General features: G+C 42.6%; 1 protein-coding gene across 2 annotated transcripts; it reads left to right on the top strand.

Moving 5' to 3' along the window:
• The first annotated feature begins 436 nt into the window (after positions 1 to 436).
• Positions 437 to 18,489, top strand: slc29a4a (solute carrier family 29 member 4a). Of its 2 annotated transcripts, none has more exons than XM_067477870.1 (11): positions 437 to 678; positions 2,859 to 3,216; positions 7,525 to 7,656; positions 7,779 to 7,892; positions 8,761 to 8,889; positions 9,719 to 9,793; positions 9,882 to 10,141; positions 14,086 to 14,206; positions 14,305 to 14,492; positions 15,543 to 15,783; positions 16,274 to 18,489. In XM_067477870.1, the coding sequence occupies exons 2-11, from the start codon at positions 2,982 to 2,984 to the stop codon at positions 16,417 to 16,419; spliced, it is 1,641 nt and encodes a 546-aa protein (XP_067333971.1). In that variant the 5' UTR covers positions 437 to 678; positions 2,859 to 2,981; the 3' UTR covers positions 16,420 to 18,489. The 2 variants fall into 2 exon arrangements, with proteins under 2 accessions (XP_067333971.1, XP_067333970.1); XM_067477869.1 differs by having other exon boundaries at positions 438 to 678; positions 9,882 to 10,150.
• Positions 18,490 to 26,312: the final 7,823 nt, after the last annotated feature.

Raw genomic sequence — 26,312 nt, 5'->3', positions numbered from 1 at the left:
TCCCACCCAGTTTCCTTAAGCTTGCACACATCATCCACATGTAGACAAATCATTTGGAGAAGCAGGGACAGATAAGCTCTAATAATAATTTAAAAAACCCTGGTTTTAATATTCCTCTGTCTTATTCTCCTGTCATTTTGGATGTGTGCGACAGTCACACTTGACTTGTTACTGCTGGGCCTTTTACCGTAAGAAGAGGATCCCTGTCTGAATTATAATGAAGCCTTTTGTTTTGTTATAATAATAATAATAATTTAACACCCATCTTCCAACTATGTCCTGCACGAAGGAAAAAGTTGTTTAACATGCATTTGGACGCTTTTATCCTGCACTCAACTGAAAAGACTGACTGTATGAAATGAACAGCCAGGGGCAGCACCTTCCCTCCTCTCTCCTCCTCCTCTTCCTCCTCCTCCTCCTCCTCTCTCCTCCCCCCTTCGCTCTCTCCATCCATCCATCCACGCTTCCTTTTTCTCTGTTGCTGGATGGTGCGGGTTTGGAGCGCACGCAGGACGGCACCGGGAGTTCTCCCTTCTGTCTGATGGAGACGGGCTGAGGAGGGACCGGGTCCGGCCAGGCAGAGACCACCTCGAGGATCCCGCTTCTGTAAAAGTCCCGAGGGAGAAGAGGACGCGAGAGACAGAGAGGGGGAGCGACAAAAGGGGGAAGACACTGGAGGTAAAGGCGCCGTTAATAACCTGTTGTTTGTGTGTTTTTGTTTCATCCGTGCAAAAAAGCGCAGAGAAAAACCGCGAGGATGGATCAGAAACGAGCTCCTTAAACCTTGTTCGACTTGATTCCGATGCTTTTAATGATTTTGAGTGGGGGGGAAAGGCGCAACAGCTGAGGCGATCCTCTGTGTATCCTGCTTCACATTTATCCCATTTTTTAAATCTTCACATGCGCCTGTAACAAACAAACGTGAGGTTAATTGGAATGAAGTTAACGCAAATATGAATTTCCGAGCCTGCGTCTCCGCCGCCTGCAGCGGTAAAATCTGACGCTTCGGTGATTTCGCTCGAGTCTCGACGCTCGTCTTTCTCGTCGTGTAAGTAAACAATAGGAACTGCAGCGTGATATTAGGCTGCAATGCAATTACAGTTGCTGGCTGGAGCCTTTTCATTTGGAGGAGAAAGGCTGAGAGCGCCGCCTGAAGTCTGGACGTGGAAACTGTGCCAAACGTGGCTCAGAGACGCCAGTAAATTGTCACCATTAGGGTTAAAACAAGCACACAGGCTTTAGCCAGTTGTAAGCAGAGCTCTTACTGCGTAATGCCCAGCGGGGGAAGCCTCTGCTTCTCCCCTGGAGGCCAGGATGGGCCCAAATTGCAGAGATGATAACCTTCTTACATCAGCTGATCCTGCCAGTTTTCAGATGCTGGGGTTTAAAACAGGATCCCACCCTAAAAAAAACTCAAATGCGGCAGCTCGGGACTTGGATTTGGTTGAGATGAAATGAAATTCGTGCTGGTGAGCTGACAGGTGGCTGGGCCTCAGGCTTTGATGTGTGGTGACAGGTGAACTGGCCTTAGGTGTTTGTGTAACCACACAGGTGAATACAACTCATGAGCTTTTGTGTGTGTGCGTGTGTGTGCATGTACTAATGTCAATACCCGTTCATATTGATCCAGCTCATAACAATAACTGTTTCCTCAGCAGCTCCCTGTTGACCGGAGAAAACAAAAGTGGGTTATTGAGCCGTGTTTCAGCTGCTTTGATGAAAGCAAGGATTAAAGACTGTTTGCCTTTATACAAAAGGTGTGTGTGTGTGTATTACATGTTGTAATACAGCTGAAATGATGAGTCAATTAACCCTTTATCACCCTCAGTTTGTGGGGCTCCCACGTTGGCCCCGAGCGTTATCAGCACCATATCCATGGTCCAGTAGGCACCTGCTCCACATGCTAGTAGGCTCCATATCATGCAACATTATCCACAGCAATGGTTTTTATATGCTTTTGATGCGTTTAGGCACAAGACTGAAGTGGTTGGGGAAAGGTTGTAGGTTGGTTTTAAGAAACTACATACACTAAACTTCTGGCTCTTTTTTTAAAGTCCTGCGTATTTTTACCTGACCTCACTTCTCTGGCATAACTTTTATTAAATTACTCCGTTAAATCTATCTGGATGTCGCCAATTTCCCATGTTTTGCTCATAATAACTGATTCGGTTGATAAATGACATGAGCGGCTGGTTTGCTTTTCTGGCACATTTGCAGTCGGTGCATGAGGGCGGTGAATCGTCAACATGGATACAAATAATGGGTCTGCATGAGAGAAGGTCTGTCTGAATCTTAGCCCCAGGGGTGGGGTACTTAGATAAAGTACGTAGAGACTAGTAGTTACGGTTTGGCAGACTTTTCATTAAACAGACCGACAGTCATTACGCATGGGAGCCGATTCATTGTCAGTGTGTTTTACACATGTGGTGATTAATCTGAGGCTGATGTTGAACTGTACAGAGTTAATAAGAGTTTGGCTTATTGTTCCTAACGCTGCATCAACAAAGCGTTTGATCAAAACCTGAACACGATCGCTTCAGGAAGCAGGATTTCTTGCTGGACTCTAGGATTAGGCTGCACTATAGTTTCAGCTCGGTGAGAGCTTGTTGCAGTGGCTGTTGATTGAATACAGAGCTGCGTTTTCGCTCAGCTTGTCTGTCACCCTGTCATGCATCTTCCCGTTTCTCTCATTTAAAATGCCTCTCACTCCCAGACTAACATGCAAACTCACAGCCAACTCGGTTTCTTTGTGGTATCTAACCTTGACTCACTTTCAGTGAGACAGTGACAGATCGTTATCCAGCTTCTGCCTCTTCTTTTACATCTTAATTCTCTTTCTACTTGTGTTTCCCCTGCAGATCCTCCGTCACCTGAAGGCCTCCTGCCTCTCTTTCTGGGATCCTGTTTAACATGCACGCTCACCACAGAGCGTAGCCTACAGAGGGAAGAGGAGCGTTAAGCCTGTGTTTGGCGCACTTGAGATGGGCTCGGTAGGAGCGGAGCGCCGCAGGCCCACACCGGCGCAGACGCCCGAGGAGAGGGACGTGTGGAGGGATGGAGGAAGAGCTGGGTGGAGGGATGCGGGGAGAGAGGGCTGGAGAGAGGGAAGAGAGGGTGGAGTGGTGCAGAGCTACAGCTTCGACTCATACCAGCTGGAAGAGGAGGAGATCAGTAAAGACGCCCCGGAGCGAGGAGTGCTGGCTCTGTCCGAGCCCGGTGAGGGAGCTTGTGTTTTCTCTGTGCACGTAGACTGGAGTTATAAATACACGACACGACAATAAAAGAGACATAATATTTAAACACGAATTCATCACAGTGAGAAAGCAACATTGCATCTTCTAATCTAATTGATTCTAGACACATTTTTTGGTGTAATTTGTTCCCCATTGTTCTTGTTCCCCATTTTTACATTATAAAGCTGTGGAACAGTAATTCAACATTTTCACACCATGACTTTTACGCATGAATCCAGTTATTCCGATAATTATCTTAAAGGCTCAGAATTTTTATAATTTTGCAGTGAATTTGAAATGACACTTTATCCAAAGTATTGGAGGAAACGTATGAATTACATACATTGTTATTCATAGAGCCTTAATTTTGGGGGCTTAACAGTATTTGGACAATTGGCTGCTTGTTTATTCCATGTCGTGTTGGTTTATTCCCTCATTTGTTGAATGATAAATGAGCAGATAAAAGGTGTGGAGTTGATTTTGAGCGTTGAATTTGTGTTTCTGTCCATGTAAAGTCCAACGAGCTGCCACTGCCATTAAAGCAAAGTGCACTCAGGCAAAGAAGTCCAAAGAAATCCGTCACAGCGATGTGCTGTGGCCATAGGAACTGTTTGGAACAATATTAAAAATCCAAATACGCTATGAAAAACATCTGTGATGGATGACAGAAGAGTTCTCTCCCTTGCGGAGGAAAACATGCCCTCAAGAAACCAGGTTAGTGGAAATACAGTTGCGCTGTGTGTGTCTGACTGCAGATTGTGGGAAAATCAGCAAAATAGAAACAACAAGAGCTCAGTTCTGATTTTCTTTTAAAAATCTACTGGGTCAGCGACTTTTTTTAGACTTCAGTAGGCAACTTGTTAGTTTCAGTCAGACTCCGATTTAAAAACGAGGCAGAATCGCTCCGTGTACTGATCTCTCCATTGATTCAGCCTTTGCCTCATCTAGTTCCACCGTCCGCAGACTTTTGTCCTGCACATGTGCTCTTTGAAACCTGGTTACACGGACCTGTGGCAGAGAAATTGCTGCTCTCCAGGAAACGATCTAAATCAGGTTTCTTTAATCCCCAATCCTGATAACACAAATCAGGTTTCCTGGACAAAGCTGATGTCCATGTATGCAATGAGGGTTGGTCAAAAATACTGCAGTAGTTTGGTGTATGAGTACCAATGTATCACAGTAAGGGACTTCGGTGTAAATATAGAGGGTTTGCTACAATATAGAAATCTGATAGGATCTGATGCTACCACCCAATCTGTGAAGGGTGGATGGAGTGTTGTGGTGTGGAGCTATAGTTTCTTTGAATTTACTGATGTCATCGGCACATATTCAGCCAAAAGCTTGTCCTCGTGCACTTCGTGTAGAATATTTGCCCAAAGCCTTAAATTACACCAGTCTACACTCCATGTTTCTGTAAGATGATGGTGGAGGTGGGAGCGACAGAGACAGAAGGGAAAGTGTGTAAAACACAGACAGGCCTGTTAACAGAAAATTGCTGTGTTGCTTGGTTACTCAGGTTGCACAAAGGGCACATTAATCAGAGCAGAAGTTACCAAGGACTCACAGCGAGGACCCTAGTTCATGGGAAAAACACTTCCCCCTCTTTACATTTTCCCATGCCGTGTCATGAACATGCACCGTGGGCTGGTGCTCATCGCTCTTCTCGTGCCTGGTGTCTCTTTAGCTTCACTTCCAAAGAGCACATGGAACGTGTTTGACTTATACTGGGTCTAGATCTCCCCCCGGTTTCATTTGTTTACACATCTATTTGTTGCACTTTACAGGTGCAACACAAATGAGTTCCTGGAAAGGAGAAAGCACAGTAAAAAGATTGTGTCTTTGCTCAGTGAACAAAAGTTTTCTTATTTTAAAACATTGTCAGTAGACAAAGCTTCTTCTTACACTCAAAGCTCATAAATCCGAGGCACAATAATGAAAAGCTTCAGCACCAGCCTAAGGCCTCCATAGGTGTGATTCATCAGGGTGCCAGCTATGTCCTAGCTGTAGACTCAGGGGGCCTTGGATTTTTGTCCTTAGGACTGTGAGACTAGGAACTGACTGTAAGGAGTTATTTGTATTTTTATAATCTTTAATCTAATGTAGAAGGCAAATAATGCCAGCGATGTGCTTTAGTACCATGATCACCAGCCAAAAAGGCTTTGCTCTCCAGCATCCTCGGTTTTATTTGTTCGTTTATCGTTCATTCAACTAGAAACCTCTGCCGGACCAGATGTTCTTTGTACAGAGATGAATGTATTTTGATATGGAGGAAGGTGAAAAACAGGAATAACTTAAGTTTACCTTCGCTAACTGCTTAAATCATTTTCATACATTGTTTAAACACAAATGTTGGAAGACCTAAAAGAACATCTGCGCTTTCCATTTCTGCACCGTGATGTCAGCCACACAGTGTGGGCAGTGCTTCATTAGATTTTCTGTTAATGAGGTTTGACTTTCTGCAGGCGCTGAGCTTTTTTTCTTTTCCGTCTGTCTGTGCAGCCATGGTGACTCTTACTGCACAGATTGCTTTGTTCTGAGCAAACCTGCTGCTGAACCACTTCACTTCCTGTGTGTGTGGAGTTTTTTTTTCTATTTTAACCCAAAAGCAACAAACTCCAACACAATAGCTCTGCCACTGTTCTTTAAGGAGCCATTTATTGATAAGAAGCAAACATGTGGATTGCTGCCTGCACAGTAAATGTTATAATACTTATAATGAAATTAATAATAGGTTGAATAAATAGTCTTAGTGTTGTTTTTTGTTAATGTTAAACAAAATGTACATCTTACACTGCTGCAAAACACAAATCTCCAGGGAAGATCTCAGTTGTAGTGTTGGAGCGTCGCACATCCAGTTGTCTATAAATTAATGTTGAAATTCCCTTAAGAAGTCAGAAGAACAGTAGAGAAGAAGTGTTTTTACTGATCATGTGCCATCCCCGATGTTATCCGCACCAGAGCAGCATCATTCACACGGTGACGGAGCCGAAAACATTCATTTACAACACGTATCTGCAAACTAAGGCTGAACAGTACAGGACATTCATCAGACTCTATTGGGATTTTTCCTGCTTCCCGTGTTAGTCACTACACTCTCTGCAGCTCCAGTGTTGCAGTGTGCGTGAAGGAAGCTGCGCCCTTTGTTTGTCTTTACCAAGTCCTCAACTCCAACCTTTGGTTTGTCCATATAAATGTCCTGGTTGCTTTTGACGCAGTGGAGGTTGTGGTTGCACCAGCAGGTGGTTCTCTTTTAACGCGGGAAAAGATTTATGATGTTGTCTTGCAAGGTCGCCACCTCAGCCTGACACATCTGGGACAAAACCTGTTCCTGTCAGGCATCGTCTTGTCTAACCACCAAATAACTCCAGATAACCAACAACCGTTACACTGTGACAGTGTCGTCTGAAGATTTGCTGCAGAGTTTCTGCAGCTTCCCGATTATTGTAATTGGAGAATGACTAATACCTGAAGTGGTGTAGAAGAGCTCAGTGGAGCAGAGTGGACTGGGGCTGGGTGGAGTAGAATTAAATCGTGTGTCATACCAACAAGTGCTGAAGTTGCAAATGCACTTTAAACGTTATTTATTGTGCAAAACATTCATCTCTCATAGTTAAAATTAGGCTAATAACTGAGCCTTCGAATGACATTTTACAGTCACACTTCCACAGTGTAGAGTGGTTATTAAGTGGACGCGAAGTGAGAGACGGAACAGAGCAGTAGAGGTGGCAGAAGGGCGGTTTATTGAAAGCCCTACACGGGTAGGAACCAGAGGGAGGGGAGCACAGGAGAGGTGCTAAAACACTCAAACACTCAAACACACACATATCCGGGAACAAACGGGGAAGGAGGGAAAGGAGGCAGAAAGGGAGGTGGGTGAAGTGGGAGCTGTGACATTCACAACAAAAACACCCAAACACTGTTGGACATATATAACAAACATTTTGTATTGATATGTGTCCTCGCCTCATTTCACCTACACCTGCCTGCAGGACACGGTGTGTACGTCTCCCCCTAAGCACCTTTTCACCCTGTATTTTAAACTTGTTTAACGGTGTATTAGTGCCTCACAACACTACAGAACCGAGGCTCTGCGCTGTGTCAGCTGCTCCACCAGTGGAGCGGAGGCGTAGCAGCTTCATTCATCCTCATTTGTTTTAATGGAGATCAAGTGCTTTGGCTTCAGACCTAATTACGTGTTTTAAGTCATTTCTATCTAAACTGTTTGAGCAGGATTTCATACTCTTTTATTTCTCTCACCTTTGACCCCTCCCCCCACCTTATTCCTGCTCAGACTTTGAGGAGCCGATCCCGGACGACCGTTACCATGGCATCTACTTTGCAATGCTATTGGCTGGAGTGGGCTTCCTGCTTCCCTACAACAGTTTCATCACTGATGTGGACTACCTGCACAAAAAGTTCGAGGGTACGAATATGCATGAGTGCAAACAAACACGTGCGCGTTTCCACACAGCCGCATGCAAATGCACACCTGGCGAGTGCGTGCTTGTATCCTAGGAGTCAGGGCGGATCTCCTGTGTGTTTCAGGAACCTCCATAGTGTTTGACATGAGCCTGACTTACATCCTGGTGGCCCTGTTGGCCGTCATCCTCAACAACGTGCTGGTGGAGAGACTCAGCCTGCACACCAGGATCACTGTGGGTGAGTCAGAGAGGAACCCGCTTATAGACAAATCTCCATAATCGTGAAATATTTCTCACTATAGGCGCTCTACTATTCTATTCTACTGATCCTCCATTATTAATGACACCGTAGGCTCATCACAGCAGAATACACACAGCAAAAATGGGTGTACAGTGTAATGAGAGAGAGAAAAATCCACCCTGCAACAGTTCTCTGCTGGCTTTTCTTCATAAAATGTTGCTTTGCCAAAGACTGTGAATTTGCAAGAGGTTGTCTTTGAGGAGCGTGAAGGATTTTTCTGCTTCTCTTTTCACTTTTTGGGAGCATCTTGCATCATCTTCAGTTATGTTTTTTAGCTTCCAAATTATTTTTAAATTCAATTCACTATGATAATTTAAGAAAACCATCCCGATTTTACGTTTCATTTGTTCACTGGCACTGGACAGATTTAAATGCGACTCATTATAATGTATTAAGCAGCTGTTTTAAAAGCTACCACATGTCCCTACAGTGTAAAATTACAAGGAACATAATGAAAACATATACAATATAAGGAAAAAGTGTTTAAAAATGCTCTTTGAACATATTTGTCCCCTCAGGAGAATCACAGAGAGCATGTAAGAGCAAGGTTTCACCCTCTGCAGCCTAAAATAGCTCCGCTTGCATCCTTGAGGAAATGTCTTTTGAAGTGTGTTGTCTGCTCCAGAGCTGGTCTCTGGGAGTTAATAAACTCGGGAGTGGTCCTCAGATGAAAGCGATACCACTCACCCGTTGGCCCTGTCAAATCTGTGTTCAGTCATGCAGTCATGACAGGAGCTGGCTCTGTGGCGTCTCATCGCTGTTCGTCCGTCCGTCCGTCCGTCCTCTCCCTTCTCTTTCTCCGCAGGTTACATCTTAGCTCTGGGGCCGCTGGTCTTCGTCAGCGTGTTTGACGTCTGGCTGGAAAAGTTCACCATCAGACAGGCTTATATTATCAACTTGGTGTCAGTGGGAGTGGTGGCCTTTGGATGTACAGGTACTACTTCTAATAATCCGGATCTAACCATCTATATATTAGTTCACGTCCAGTTAGAGACATAAGTATTGGGACAGTGACACTATGCTGCATGTAATGAAATTTAACAATTAAAACGTCTATAGTCATTAATAATATTTGATTGTTTTTTTATGCTTCTTTCTCTTTCTCACACCATTCGCAGGGATGTAAAACGAATATTGTTGTATGACGCATGTGCAATGATATTAAAGAAAATTAGGGTTTCTGAGCTAGAAGATGGAAAGCTAGAAGAACACGGGGGCTTTTAGCTGAATTTGTCAAGATGTGAAATGAATTAGAATCACGGATTATAATCAAAGATATACTTTACGTAAGACCGTCACCTTTAATTTGTCTGTATAAAAATTTGTCTGTATAAAATTTACATTTATAACCACGTTACCTTGTCCAGATACGTATGAATATAAATGGCTGTGAACACAGTTCATTTAATGTTTTAAGTAGTTTCATTTTAAATCCACAGAGCCAAAATACTGGAACTTTCATAATGGACATAAGTGTATTTATGTGCTTAGAAATGTCACATTTCTTATCAGTAATTAGTTGTCAGCTGCTGCCTCACTGAGCCTGTTACCTCGTCGTCACCATGCAGGGGAACATGGAGCCATTCAGCCAACTGAGGCAGCACTTTAATTAGTGGGTGTCCGGAGGTTAGAGCCGCTTCTCTCGAGTGGCTTGTGGAGGTTCAGGAAGTTGTGCTTCTAAATGAATTGTTGTTACAGTGTCGACTGTCAGGCCACTGTTTGCTCTAATTAACAGCCTCCTCCTCCTCCTCCTCCATCAACAGTGCAGCAGTCTAGTTTCTATGGTTACATGGGGATGCTGCCCAAGAGGTACACACAGGGGGTGATGACCGGAGAGAGTAAGTCTGCTCACACAGTCCCTGCTGTCACCTCCTTCTCTTCATCGTGTGTATTTTTCTGGTCTTGACTCTGTCCTCTCTGTCCCAGGTACAGCCGGGGTGATCATCTCCCTCTCTCGCATCTTCACCAAGCTGCTGATCACAGAGGACAGTACGAACACGCTCATCTTCTTCCTCGTCTCCATCGGCATGGAGATGCTCTGCTTCCTGCTTCACCTGCTGGTCCGCCGCTCCCGATTCGTCCGCTACTACACCAACCACGCCCAAGGCAAAGGCCCGGGCAAAAGTCATGACCCGCGAGAAAACGGGACTGGTTACAGGGTTCACCATGATGTGACTGCAGAGGAAGTAAGATTTGTAAGTTTGTGGAAAATTTCTTAACTATACTTTGTGTGTGTGTGTGTGTGTGTGTGTGTGTGTGTGTGTGTGTGTGTGTGTGTGTACACTATGTTACTAAGGCCCAACTGGTTGGTCCAGGCGTAACTATTTAGACAGATACTGGCGTTCCTCTAAACTTTTGCACAGACATTCTTGGTCTTCAGAGGATGGAGCATCTAACGCTCCAAAAACAGTCCAAGTTTATTTTAGTTAAGTGACGAGTTCTTAGAAGGAAGAATTGTCATAATGTTAGTTCTCTGCACCTTTCTTTTAGTGCCATCATTGGGTCATCAGGTCATAAATGTGTCTAATGCTACAATATGACCAAGAAGTGTTGTTGTGTTCTTAAAAGTTTCCAACATTTGATGAAAGACACTCCTTCCCAAAACTGTTGAGTCTGTGTGAGAGATATTGCAATGATTGTAAACTATTTAAGATATATTTTGGATTTTAAATAGTAAAAAAAGAAAACATATCAAATATTAAAACTGAGGGTTTTGTTTTTTCAAAAATGTGGCCCATTAGCAACTTTCCAGGAAACAGTGTTATTCTCTGTTTCCAGAATATACATTTTCCCTTTCACTTAGATTTTATTAAATTATTGTTGGACTGCCAAAAATATTATCTTTAGCAAGTGTCTGAAATCTCAGTTTAGTACTCAGTGAGTGACTGAGAATGTAATTCTATATTGAGGTTTTGCTGCATCAACAGGTTCTCATAATTGAATTTAGACTTTGGATGTTTCATTCCAACATAATAATTAGTCAGCGTGATTTAGCAACTTCTGAGGTCAAGATAGACGCTTCCACCTTCAGCACATTTTCTCAGTGATGTTTCCTGGAAATATTTGATTCAATAAAACTGTCATATATCTTGGAGCAACAAAATGGTGCCTGAACTCAGATGCTGATAAAATGTCAGGCCTCTAAACTGTGGAGTCATGCTACTCCATCTCCTTGTGCACTGTGAGCAAGGACTGTGGGTTTTTTCAAACCGCAGAATCATTTATTTAAGCTACAGGCTGCTTTTTGGCTGCCACTCAGAAGGAGAAACATTGTGAGGAAGTGCAAAGCATTTGGATGATGGAAGAGACCGAAGCCTCCTGCAAAACAAAATAAGAGTCACGATGGCGAAAGAAGAAATGTTGGAAAGGAAACCGAGGAGGCAAATAGAGGTGAGATAGAAGAGGACAGAGAGGCAGCCGGTCGAGAGGAGGAAGACTGAGATTAGAGAAACGACAAATCTAACATAAAAACAACGATTTGAGCAATCTGAGGGCAGAAAGTGGGAGATGAGTGACTGCAAAAATGAAATTGAGATGAATCCACTTTGTTCTTTGTGCTTTATGTAGAACTTTGTAGCCTGAAGACATGTTGCTAATCTTCTTCAACACCATGTGTGTTCAGAGCCCCTCAGGCAGCTGTGCACGCGCCTTTCCACGAGCTTACAACGCCAGAGCCATTTACAGTGGATGACTAAAGTCTTTTGAGTGTTAATGGGCTGCAGACCTTTTTTAGTATTTATTGGCCTAATAAAATTATGAATCAAAACAGTTTTATTCATATGCTGATTACATGTGGTGACAGTAACTACTTCAATACACGGCCTGACTCTGTGTTAGAATCATAGATGGATTATAAGGCTCAGGGGCCTCCTGACATCTCAGGCCTGTGTCCAGTGTTAATATCTCATTTAAAAGTTATGGAAAAGATACAGAATGATCCCAAAGAGACAAAAGAAACCAGAAAGACAAACAAAAATACAATAAATAGACACAGTGAGACCAACAGAAACACAAACGCTGCGATGGCCTCACACGGTAATTTTGTGTCTTGGAGTTCTTTCACCCATCTGTGTCCAGAGGTCCATTTTCCATTTTACAGTGACATTTCATCATCTACAGATGCCTTTATCCACAGCCACATACAGGTGAGGTACAAAGCAGTACAAAAACCTCCAAGCCAGGGAGAAAACATCAAAGCAAAGTGCAGAAGAAAAAATGTTTCACTGTCAGGACCGACAGTAAAAAGTTATTTTTCCCATGATCTTTCCACAGCGCTGCATAATTCACCTTTAGTTAGGAGAGTTAGCTGCTGTACACACACACTCAGAGAGCTAAAGCTCACTGTGTGTGTGTGTGTGTGTGTGTGTTTGTGTGTGTGTGTGTGTGTGTGTGTGTGTGTGTGGTAGAGACTCCACACTGGTCGCTGGAAACATGAGTTGCAGTGGTTACGAAAGCGTCAATAGGCCATGTGAAATTTCCTAATGATGAACACAGAGGAAACATTGCCGTCACACACACAAAACAAGTGCTACAGTGTGTGTTTTCTACATCCAGGGGCGGATTGAGGTAGCAGCTTTTTGTTCTGGTTGCCAGGGGAAACCAAGACAGCACAATCAAGAAGAGTGGTGCCTTCCGGGCTGCGAGTCCCTCAAATCAACTAATGGATCTGTGTGTGTGTCTTTACAGGTTTGAGTGGACAAAATGTTAATTCAGTGTCACCCTTGGCAGGACGTTTTGCAAAGTTTACGGCTTTTTTGAGGGTTAAGAGTTGAGTTTTTAGGGTTAAAATTAAGGCGTTTAGCTGTGCTGGTTACATTTGGCATAAGGGGCTGGACAGTAAGTGTCCTTCCAACTATAGAAAGACAGACATGCATGTTGGCTCCTGGGCTTGTTTGCAGATCGAGCTAATGTGTCTCTCTCCTACTGCATTACGTCAACCTGCCCTCCTCTCTGATAGCCGCAGCCATAAAAAGCTGATGTCACGCAGCCATTACTCATGAAAAATGATTGAGAAGAAAAAGTTCAAACCACCGCAAGAGGTTTTTCCTTTAATTTAAATGGAAAAAAAGCTAAGCTAAACCCAGACCAGTGTACGGTCAAACATGCAAATAAATGCTTCCACAATACAACATCTGACTATTTTTGCAGACATAAAGAATAGAAGACTGTTGTTTACCAGGAAGCATAATACAGAGCAATAGGGATTAGTGAACACTGTGTGTTAGAAACAGCAAACACGTGAATTTAATAACTCCAGCCGGACATAAACCAGGCAGGGACAGACAGGAGGTGAAGTCAGTGGACAGATGCACTAAATTATCCAGAGCAAAGGGCAACAACAGAGAGACCAAAACAAAGCAGCTCAAGGACAAGACCAGGTACATGGAGGAACTCGTGCTACCGGGGTCAGGGCTGGGACATTGGGGAAAGGAGAACAGGTGTGTAGGTGGGTCACGGAGAGGGAAGAAGGACATCTGGTGGCTGGGAGGACAAACAGCCGGAGACAGGAAGAGAAGTCAACAAGATCAGGGCGACCGGGAGAAAAGGGGACTTAGTTTATTCAGGTGTAACGTGGTAGCAGAGCTGAAAGTGTGCAAGTGAAACTCCACCAGTTTTTTCAATGTGGGAAATCATGTATTGTCTTAATACTAACTTATAGTTTCCAGAAAGTCTTTTACAAACTTAACTCCGTATAACTTTCTACAGGTTAGCTTGTCTTTTATTGTCAATGAACAAAATGTTTATTTACTTGACTACATTTTTTTATTTATTCAAACCAAACTGTTCCTAATTGAAAGAGAAATAGAGCAAGTGTTCGTTGCTGCTGGTATTAAATATCACCTCCTTACTGTTGATATTAATTATTATACGTTTCTAAGAACAAAATTCATGACTCATTTTGTGGAATTGTTAGAAATTACATTGCTCATAAGTAACAAAGAAACACAATCCACACTATAAAACAAATGTTTTCCTCTGTGATAGATGATGACAGTTTAAAATCAGCTATTTTACTATATCGTTTTATCATTTCCAGGAAATGCAAAAGTCCGAATGTGCAATGCAAAACCAAGTGTGACCATTTTGACATGTATGTTTGAACTTGAAGTGTTTGTGTGTGTCTCCTCAGGGAAACGGTGGGACAGGCCCGTCCCCTACAGAAGAAGGCGCTGAAGACTGTGTCGGTGGTACCTACGTGCGATTTGACGCCCCAAAAGCCAAGATCAGGAGGAGCTGGCCTGGCGTCCGCGGTACTCTCTGGTCTAACGCTGGGTTGAATTGATCTGCTCTAAAGAGGGTTTCGATTTTTAAAAATCACCCTGTGTGTGTGTGTGTGTGTTTTTACCAGACATGATCTTGCATCGTTACGTGGTGTCCCGTGTGATCTGGGCCTACATGCTGTCCATAGCAGTGACCTACAGCATCACTCTGTGTCTGTTTCCTGGGCTGGAGTCAGAGATACGAAACCCCACATTAGGCGAGTGGCTTCCCATCCTCATCATGGCGACGTTCAACATGTCGGACTTTGTTGGCAAGGTGAGGCACGACCAAGGAAAGAACGTTTTTTTTCTAATGTTTTGGCCTCCCTATTTAAAATGAAGGAGGGGGCCAAAACATTGGAACCATCTCTGCTTATCATGCACCTAATACGCCTCCACCATCCAACTATGACCTCAGTAATAAACAGAGAGTAGAACTATCAGCTTTCTGGCGGTTTTGACTTAAAACCTGAGAAATTAGAACATCGTAAAAGTAGAATTCATGGCAGAGCTGCTGTATTGGATTGTAGTCGATTGTACATTTTCACGTTATAAATGGTCCAGTGAATGCACATTGTAGTTGGCTCCAACATCTTAAGTTGGCTCTAAAATCTTAATTCAGTTGAATTCAACTTTATTTATATAGCACCAATTGACGACAAAGTCATCTCAAGGCCCCATTTTACCTGTTTATTCCGGTGCATCTTTAATAATAAATGTGATGCTACACTGTGTAAGTTTGTTGTCATCGTTGATCCATCATGTCTGGTTTGGTTCATTCTTTACTCTTTATCATCACAGTGTGTGTGCGTTGGTCTCACTTACTCCCTCTTGTATAAATTACAGTTGGATATCAACATCCCTTATTATTTTCTCCACTTTCACTCTGATGAAACCCTGGGAATGATCATTTCTATGCACTACAGAGGAAGGAAAATCACACACAAGCTGAAACCTCAGACTAAGCTGGTTTATTTTTTTGGATAATTGCACTAAGCTCAAAGGCTTTGCAATATCTGGGTTTTCAGAAACGAAGCCTCGTCGGCTGTCCTTTGGTCATGGTTTTGACTTTGAAGGGCGGAAAAGTCGATTGTGTGAAGGTTGTTGGATGGTTTGCTTTGACGTTCTCCTTGTGGTAAATTTAGCATTTTGTTGAAATGGGGAGGGAAGAGATGAGGGCGAATAAAAGGAATTAAATAGAAACCTGGAAGTGTCATGATAAGAAAGAACAAGGAGCATTTTTTTCCTTGGGCATTTAGATTTATTTTTGTTGCCATCTTTAATGTTCACTTCAGCATTGAACACCCTGAACGTCCTCCATCCTCAGATCCTGGCCGCGCTGCCGTACGAATGGTCTGGGGGCCGCCTGCTCTTCTTCTCCTGCCTCAGGGTGGTCTTCATCCCTCTGTTCGTCATGTGCGTGTACCCGCCCGGAGCCCCCACTCTGTCCCACCCCGCCTGGCCCTGTCTCTTCTCCCTCCTCATGGGAGTCACCAACGGCTACTTCGGGTCTGTGCCGATGATCCAGGCTGCTGGCAAAGTGCCGCCTGAACAGAGGGAGCTGGCAGGTGAGTTATTCCACCTCAGTGGGTAAGTGATTGCTGTGAGAGCGCAGCGGGAAAACATTTGCAAATAAGCAAAACCCAAGCAAATACAAAGCACCAACGAGAACACACTTATTTTCTCCATTATTTCCCATCGTTTTAGCTTAGTGAGTCTCCATATCAACGACAAACATGTCCATCACTTTTTATTGTCATGTCTCAATAACGCGGCAATTCGACGTATCAGCAACTATTTTAATAATCAAGTTAATGATCAAGCAAAAGTAGCGACCGTTCTCCAGTTCACACAGCTGGCTGCCACTACAACCTGAACATTAATGTGGTACATTATAAGAAAATGAAAAGGTGTTGAAAAGTACAGCAGACTCCTGAGGCTTGAGAAATGGAAGGAACATGGCTCATGCTTAAACTGTCCGAGACCAGGACGTCGTGAAAAGTACAGGAAACTGAACCTACAACTTAACCTCACAGCGTTTCCTGTGTGTCTTTACAGGAAACACCATGACCGTGTCCTATATGACGGGCTTGATGATCGGCTCCGCTGTGGCGTACGCAGCTTACAGCTTCACCGCTCCAGGAGCCGGAAAACACTTCTCCACACTTGGCGTACACACACCTGCTAATGTTACAGGCCACTGAAAGTCAACACGACACAATAAAACAGCTTAAATATAGTTTTGCTCACTGGGTAAAGAAAGTGGAAATGGGCAAAAAGTGGCATCTGGTGTTGGAGGAAATGATGCAAAACTTGCAGATTTCTCTACTCTCATTTTCCAGCCTGGCGGTTCACTGACCTTCAAACGTCTCGACTCTGCTCTGATGAACATTTCTCTGGAGCTGACAGTAGCTTATTGAGTGTCAAATTATCATCTGCATGTGTGTTTGTGTGTGTGAACAGGCCGTCTGACATTTGTCTGACCTCACAGGAGACATTTCACCATTTCTCCGAACATCTTCTGTCTCCAGATTGAGAGGTGACATCAGGGTGGATTGTTTCAGCCGTTTCCTTATAATCTCCTTTGATGCCAACATGACTGATTTGTCTGGACACCGAGTTCCATCATAGAAATTCTGCACCGTCTACAAACCAAGATATCTTTGGACATCCATCCATGATTGTCAGGGCACCACGCTAAATTTTCCAGCTCTTCTTCAGCTGCCATATTGTATAATAGATAGGAGTCATGATATTACTCTGCCAGGTATTAAGACCCACTCGGCTAATGGTAAAGTGGGGGTTTTTAAAAGTTGCCAAGTGGAAGAGGATAATTCAGCAGATAATATATTAATTATTTTTATTTTTTTACACGTATTTTTCCCACAGATAGTTATAGAAAGTACAACCAAAGAGTTGTGTTCCTGATTGTTTCCAGCAGCTGCTCCTTTAACCATCATTTAAAGGAGGTCATAAAACCTGATCACACCACAGATATTACAATAAAAAGAGCATTTTTTTTTAGCATTAAATAGCTGTTAGTTGCCTTCCCATGTGCTGCAGCAGCACGTTTATACATGTGTTAGTTTTGATAGAATTCACCAGCAGTGACCCTGTGTTTGGAACAGAGAAAGTGAAGTTACATCACACCGTGTCAACAGTCGGGGAATGCCGGCGCCATCTTCTAAGGTCCCCCCCGCCCCCCCCATCGCCGCCAACAGAAGGGCGGGGGGGCCCTCAAAAGATGGCACCCGTGTCCCCCAACAGTTAGTGCCCTGATTCCCATCCCTGAAATGCTCCTTCTCCATGGCGACAGTGTCCCAGGCTCATGCAGTTTGGAGTATTAGTGGTGTGCACAGAGGTGTATGCAAACACCGCTGGGTCATCATTTGTTCACCTATTTTACATTAAGAGAAAGAAGCATGACACGTGACGGCCTTGAGAACACTTTAAAAAATAACAGAAGAACCACCATGTTTGTGTTGAATGCAATTTCCTGCTCCCTCTGATGGCTCGGAAAAAAAAAAGTAAATGTTAGTAAGAATATACCAGATGAGGTGGAGTTCGTTTTACCTGAACTGTGTCTGTGTGTAATGTCCATGTAGTGATGTGGGATGTTGTGGGGAAACACATTTGTGCCAAGAAAACGTTTCCGACCAGTGTTAGTAGCTGAGAAAAGCTAACGAATGTAAAGTTGTACATACAATGAATTTAATCCACTGGAGACAGTACAGAACTTTTATTTGAAAGTATAAGACATATTTATTGTAGTTTTACTTATTTGGAGACCAACACACACACACACACACACACACACCAGCATGGGTGCAGCAGCCTCCACAGCACCATGTCCTGTTGGATTTGATAAATGATTCAGCGATAAAGAGCAGCAACAGAGTTCAGAGTTCATACATTATGAATTACACAGGCCTCAGTGTACAAAGCCATCAAATGCACTACATGCTGTGGGTTCAGGTTGAATGGAGCCTAATGTCGGGTCCGTGTGAAGAATGGCAGGGAGCCGTTCGGGAGTTAACCTCATTACTGGATGTATGTACTGCTGAGCTGATGCCCGAGGCCTCTCTGCTCTCTGTGAGCTGCTGGGATGGAAGGTGCTTTTTGGTATTTTTGCCCATATGTGTCATTGAAGGACATGACAAGTTTTTCCCTTCTCGTGTCCTTTCCCCCGTCTGGTGGATGCTGCAGGATCATTTCGAGATAATGGAGAAAGACTTGCATATTTAACAGAGCCATCATTGGATTTCTTAAGCTAACCCCCCCCCCCCCCCCCAAAAAAAAAACAAGACTTCAATGTAGGAATCCACTTTCTTGTGTGTGGAATCGAAAAACAAAGCTAGGAGCTTGTTAGCTTAGCTTTACTTAGCTTAGCATAGGCACTGGAAGTGGGGGGTAACCAGCTAGCCTGGGTCCAAAGTTCACAAAATCCATCCGCCATCACGGCTAATTCGACATCTTATATCTGTTTGCTTAATTTGCTTAGTCAGTTAATGCCGAATAAATATGAACCATTGCTGTTTTGTGTATTATTTTAGGCAGGTTTGTAAAAACACGGCACTGTCCCTCGTTACATAACAAACATTGCAGGTAGACTTAATTAGCTGTTCGCCATTTTCAGTCTTTATTCCAAGCTACCGCTAGCAGCTAGCTGCCTGCCAGTGGTAGCCTCATATTTATCGTACACACGTCTGATATCAATCTTCTCGTCTAAGTCTCGACTTCTCAATCCTGCAGACTTCAGCCACAGTGAAACTTTAACTGCCACTTTAATACCATATGAATGTTTTTTTTTATCATTTGTCCCATCATACTTATGCATCAGCTTTTATATAGAGTGACCTGCGTTGCGTAGGAGCAGCTTCACTAAAACACGTAGAGCACGAGGTCATGAGGTCATGAGATGATTTAGAGAAGTGATCTTGATCACTGGCCAGCGCGTCAGATTGTGGTTGTACGAGGCAGCTTCCAGCAGAGAATGTGATATGTTTGTTGCTATAAAAGAGAAGTGTCCTGCCAGTGAACCTATGCTAAATAATAAAAATCCAATATTTAAAAAAGAAGCTGAAGGATCAGCGTGAGCTGTGGAGCATCGAGGCAAAGTGAGGGCTGTGCCATATTTACGGTCTGTGCAGCTGCATGCAAACACACTTAAGAGTTTTTTTAATTTTAAAAAGTGGATTTTAGTGTTTTTAAATATAGCCGTTTATCACATCTTCTGAGTCAAATGTTTATGTTTAGGCACATGTTTAGTCTGCTATGTAACTTCCTCTGCTTTTTTAAAACCAGCCACAGGCTGCTATAAAACCCATTGTTCTCACCACTAACAGCAAAGAATTTCTTCTGAAACTAAGTCACGCAGACAATTTTAGACTGAACACTGTGAAATATCAAGATGGTGTAAAAATAACAAGATTGTACAGATACTAAATCATGTGTATATGTATATCCACTGTATCATATATTTTCCAAATGATATTTGTGAAAAACAAAGTGTCTAACAGTGTTCTGCTCTAGTTAAAATAAAAGGATTTACTGAGCTAAATTTTACTGTTCTGTTGGTTCCAATATTGTATGACGGTTGAAAAACTTCTCATATTCTAATAATATGTTTAGTTTCAACAGCCGCACTTAGATTATGTTGTGACCACACCTGCCAGGACATGAACTTTAGCCAGTTAACTCAAGATTTAATCTCAAAAACTCTATTTAGATGAAAACAATATCACTTATTTGACAACACTTTCAAACCTCCATTGTGTTTTACTATAAATGTGCTACATGATTATTGTTTAAGATACTGGCCCAGTGTATCAGCAGTGTACAATAAACCGTTTCAATATTTGTCCGGTGTGTGTTGTTCTTTCTGCTCTTGTGTTTTTGCAGAGATGATTTAGATGGGAACCTTTTATGTCCGTCAGAACAGGGAGTGATTAGATTTTTGTCCTCTTTGCAATGGTGTTAAAACACAAAATAAACATGATTTAATAAGTAGTTTATCTCATTTTTATAATATATGGTATTTTACAGTAACATAGTCTGGTTACCACCGGGACAAAATCTTAGATGATCAATACAATTTCTTCTTCTTCTCTTCCTTTGGGCTTTTCCCTTTCAGGGGTCACCACAGCGAATCATGTGCCTCCATCTAACCCTGTCCTCTGCATCCTCTTCTCTCACACCAACTAACTTCATGTCCTCTCTCACTACATCCATAAATCTTCTCTTTGGTCTTCCTCTAGACCTCCAGCCTGGCAGCTCCAACCTCAGCATAGTCCCAACATTCAAAGTTCCTAACACAACCCTCTGCATTTATCCAGACTTGGGACTGGCACAAGAAGACACTGGCTTGTGCCCCCTTGCGGTTGCATTATGATCAATAAAATATGATCAGTTTTAATTCTTATTTCACCAAACGTCGAACTGTATTTGTCCACCTTTGAGAATGTGAGGACATCGTGTTTTCCAGTTTATCTAGAGCACCTTTCCATTTCGAAACAATTACAAATTTGTGGGTATTAAATGAGCATGTTTGTCAGTTGTCTTCCAAAAGACGCCTGAGACATCAATGCACGGACATTAGAAACTACAAATGGCTGTAATGTTTTTGACCCCTGCATCTGCATGAATGGCTGATTTATTATATACTTTGTATGGTTGTATGTTGTATGGAGTCAAGCAGCAGGTGGCAACAGCCAAACTCTGACATCTCCCTGCAGAGATAAACACATGAAATTGAATAGATTCGACGAAGGACTCTGCACTAGCTGCTACTATCCAGCAGAGAGAGCTGCTGCTCAGAAAACAACATCAAGGACTATGCAGCATGAGGACGTCAGGTCCACATGCTGCTGGTGTGGAGAGTTTGGCTCAGGGATCAGAGGTTGTGTCTTTATTTAGCTTCACATCTGTGTCACTGAGCTCCAGAGAAGGAAGGAAAGGTTGTTGTCAAAAGAAATGTGCCTTCTTCTTCTGACCACTGGGACTTTTGTTGCAGGGCCAGTGTCTCTGCTCAGGCCACGCAAGCCCTGACAGGACGGTGAATCATTTAGATTTATTACATTTTCTGCTGTGTTTAAGGTGTTGTAGAGGTCAGAGTCTTCTGGTGAAGCTGCCCCTCTTGTATGTGTGTGTGTGTGTGTGTGTGTGTGTGTATGCGCACGCTAATTTTAGATATGGCTGCAGGGAAAGAAAGTCTCAGGCGTGTGACAGAGCAACTGATCATTAGTCATTCTGCTCCACATATTGTAGAGATGAAGAGAGGAGGAGGAGGAAGAGCAAGATGGAGGAAAAAGAAGGAGGTGGAAAGGAGGTGGAAGAGTGAAAAAACATCTGGCAGTCTGTTCTCAATTCTCAGTGTTACTGAAGTCTAAAGGTCAAAACATCCTCTAAAATGAATTGTAAGGTGTCAGTACGAGTGAACAAATGATGAGCTTCACTCCTTCTTCTCTGCCTTATAATATTTGTACCACCATCAGCACAGATTGTGACCTTGTTTTTACATGTTAGATTGCAAAACTAATCAATAAAATAAAGTATATTTTGCCAGGATAATAAGTACCCTAAGGCCATACTAAATCTGTAATATTAAGCTGCTTTCATAATTTTATGCTTTGCACAAAGAACTTTTTATGACCGTTTTTACTATCTGCTGCAAACTGCAAACTCAAGTAAAGTAGGCAGGTCAGGTTCAGAACCCCGAGGCACGAGCAAACATTCAATAGTTTCCCCTTCAATATCCTTCAGGCAAACACACAAACGCACGGTCAAAGTTCGGACAGAGATACCATCCATGGTCAAGGCAAATACTAAAAGGAGCTCGATTGGGTTTCTGCTGGAAGCTTTTCATTTCTGTTTTCTTTTCTGGAACATCACTGTTTGCTCGAAGAAATAATGAAAATGCTACATGTGGCATTTTCACATCCCTAAAAACTTCTTATGTTCTCTGTGGATTAGAGGGGAGTATGGGATGACATACATACAGCTATGCGTCTGCAAATCAGATATGAAATGGTAGAATGGCCAGTGCCCTAGTTATCTGTACTTGTTTTATTATACCCATCTCACACATTTACCTCAGACTGTACATCGCAAATCCCCCCGTGCAATGTCACTAAAGTCTTAAATGTAGTGATTGTGTTATTTTTACTGTAGAGTGTCGGGTATTTAATCATAGATGTAGATGTAAAGTGGTTTTTAGGATGTGGTTTACGTGGCTGCAAAAAAGAAGGTGGCAGAGAAAGAAGATGAAGAACAATGGCTGAAACATAAAGCTTTAGGGCAACGAGATGGGAAAAATAAGAGGACACCAGAATACAGGATATTGTCCAAAAAAGACAGAGGAAGCCCCCCCGATAAGTCCCATCATGCAGAGACACGTCTCATCGATAAAAGCAGTCTGTTCCACAGTAACAACAAATTTTAAATTTAAATTTACCTTACTGCCAAAGTAATAAAGCCAATCAGGTCGTTAATATTGCAATTTATTTTTCTACAAACACACACACACACACACACGCACATATAGCAAATAAATTGCAACCAGGATACAGTTGCGGTGACTATGAGTCAACAAATAACCTACAGGTGTGTAGACAGGTGAGTATTTTAGTACGGTGCTATATGCTGGCTCCATTTTCCTGTTAACAGACCTTTTAGCCACTTTTATTACATTTCATTGCTGCGTTTAGTGGGAATATTAACACAAGCTTAGCTGCTAACTTTTAGCCGAAGCCTATGGCATCGCAGCAGCCACAGTATCTTTAACAAGATTCTTTAACTAAGTTTTGTTAACTGTGCTGTAAATGTGCATTTAACTATGTTTTCTTTTTTTCTGCGTTAATTTCTGGCAAAATTAACCAGTCAATAAGTCCGATTCAGGTTTCAGTATATTTTCACTCACAACGTCAAACAAATCATTAAAAATGAAAGAACAGGGTATTTAATAAGAATTAAATGTAATATAATGGTGAGAACTGTATCAGTGATGTCAAAGATGCTTAAACCAGTTTCATGTGTGGTGCAGATTTTCCTTTAATTTATATTTTCATTACAGTGAAAAACACATTTCATTTCACTGATACAAAACACTGTATTTACATCCTTAGAAATATTTTTTGTAATATAATCTCAATGATTTTCTCTCTAAATTGGAGTTATAGTATTGTTTGGAACCCTAGCGGTGCCTCCTGAGCTTCCCACAAACCCCGGCAAATTCAAAGATCACATTAGTAAGAGCAGCCTGTGAGTTGCCTGGGAGGCAAAACCCTGGGTGACAAACACCAACAAGATTTAACACTGATACAATCAAAGGCAAAGCAGATCATGTATTTCAGTATTGTCACTATTTTTTCTCCTTCTGGACCATAGTACCTGACACTGTTTGGAGAAATTCTAAAGACTAAATCATGTCTTTCCGTCCTCAGTGGAAATGATGTCCTTGCTCTTTCAATGGGAGGATCAGGCAGAGTTGAGCTGTCAGGTATTCAGCTGGCATCACCTCGTCTTCACAGCTACAATGGGATTTCATTCACACTGTCAATCCTCTCTAAATACCCAGGACAGCAGCTGTGTGTGTGCATGGGAGTGTGTGTGTGTGTGTGCGTGTGTGAGAGGGAGACAAGTAAACATGCCTGAAATACAAAGACTGTGATGTTTCATTCATTACGTTGTCAGCATGAATAATGGATAGCTAATTGATATGCAGTACATCTCACACACACACACACACACACACACACTTCCATGTGGGATCGCACTCTGAACTAATATTTGTAAGGCTCAGTTATCATTTCACATTCTAACTTATCACAAGAGATGCAGTGAAGGGTGAGAGACTGATCAAAAACCAGGGAACACACACACACACACACAAACACACACACAGTCACAATGTCCATATAGTATACAAACATGCAGAGTTGCTGTTTTTCATCAGATATTTGAGTTTTTTAAACGGATTAAGTGAAACTTTGTTACTTAAAATGGAAGGACATTCTACCTCTGTGGGTTTAAATCTGCACCAGCATGTGTCAAATGGAGCTAAACGGTCAGAATAAGATTGGCACATTAGTAAAGGAGAAAACAGTGGTAGCTGTGGTATCTTCTTGGAACTGGACTATTAGCACTGAAGCCTTAGTAAATTATTCATTTTAAATTCATTGAAGACAATTAACCAACAAGTGAACAAATGGAGGTTTAATTTTAGAACATTATTGAAGTGAGTGGGACACTGCACAGACCCTCTCGTCTTTAAACATTTTCTTTTTGCTCTTTTACTCTGCTGTTAAAGCTGTTGAATTATATACTATTACAATCAAGTTTGTTGTAACAAAAAGGCTCAACTTTGTTCCTGATGCTGTGGCTTAAACACACCGTTGTTTACTGGTTAATGTCTCACATGTCTTCACGTGTACAAAATGAGTTGCAGGGAATGTTGCAGGGAACAAATCTGTTCTTTTAACTTTTACAAGGGTTGGATGATGTGCCGCTCGCTTACAAATATCCGAGTGGCAAATTTCCATGTTTCACACGTTAGGAGAAGGTGACATCCATCCCCTGTGGAGATTATCTTACTGCTTGCAACTGTTGCAAAACTGTATGTGGCAAAAATATGAGTACACGTCAAATAATAAATCATTACCATCTCAGCCTCATATTCAGTCAGTTCTCTTTTTGCAACATGCTCTATATTTATTCCACAATTCATGCATCAGACAGAACTGGAGCCTGAACATCAACCAATGGCACTAAAGCTTTACTGTACATGTTTTCATCAGGATTGTATCTGAGCAAGTAGCTGTGGAGGAATTACAACATGACGTGTTAATATTTCTTGTTTGAGATTCATAGAGCTCAGTTCAAAGGTGCAAAATGATCCGATAGATTCCAGCAGATTCCCAAAACACCAGTAACAGCTGAGAAATGAGCAAAAAGAGACAAAAAGCCTTAAAGAAAACAATGACCACAAATAGTTTAAAAAATAAGGGAAACGAGACACACACCTACCACAAGAAGCTAGAAAAATGACATAAAGCTGAGACACAGTGACACGAGGGGACAAAAAACAAGACCCGATCACCACAAACAGGAGGAGTGTGTGAGAAATGACCTACTAAAAAAAAAACAAGACAATCAAAAACAGAAACTAAAGAACCACAAACAATGTGAAAGCCTCATCTAAAGTCTGTTGTGTCTATTTCAGGCTGGGGCCTACAGACTAAGAAGGGGTGGGAGAGTGTGCCCAGGGCCTAATTTTCTCAAAACCCGTCCATGCAAACCGCCTGTGATTGTGCTGTCACTAAATATTGCAGGTTGACGTCTATCACAGTATAGACTTCCTCACAGCCTACTGCATAAACCAGGAGGACAACAAGACGATGTGGGAAAGACAGAAGGAAGGAGGAGAGAGAGGAGTTGAAGATAAATACAAAATCCCTCCTTCTGTGTTTTCAACAAGATGGAGTTGAAGGACAAACAGAGCTGAGACTCCACTGTTGGTGCTCAGTGTTTGAACGCCCCCTCGTCTCAGATACCTGTCTCCTGGGAAACCGGTGTGTGCGACCCACACAGACAAACAGTAAAGAAAGATAGAGAGGGGCAGGGTTTCCACAGTAATGAGTTCGCACATATACTAACACACACACACACACACACACACACATTTGCACACTTGCATCTCGGCTCCGTCTGCTCCCTGTGTTCAAGCTGCAACCAATGGCCAGCCAATAGAATCCCTCTGTTTGTGTGGCGCTGGCCAATCAGAAGGCTGCAAACTCACACACCCACAGGAGTATGTGTAAAGCGAGTCTGTGGTGTGTGTGGATGTGTGTGTGTTACACAAGCAGCTCTCTGCAGGTTCTGATGTTATGCCGATGTTGGTCCTTTTGGGGGGGGGGGGGGGGGAGGCGGCCGAACCCCTGACTGCTGCTCACACCGTGAAACAATGACACACACTCTGCTTATGTCAGCAACGATTTAATTACACATGGCCACACAATAATTCACAACCACACCCACACACTTGCCAGCTCTTTGAGGGCAGCCGTGAATGTTGAGCGGTGCAAAAATGTGTCTCCCGTGG

This window comes from Channa argus, chromosome 15 (genome assembly GCF_033026475.1).
Source record: "Channa argus isolate prfri chromosome 15, Channa argus male v1.0, whole genome shotgun sequence".
In the NCBI taxonomy this organism is placed as follows: Eukaryota; Metazoa; Chordata; class Actinopteri; order Anabantiformes; family Channidae; genus Channa; species Channa argus.
Note: the sequence above shows the minus strand (reverse complement) of the source record. Positions and strands in the feature narration are given on the sequence as shown.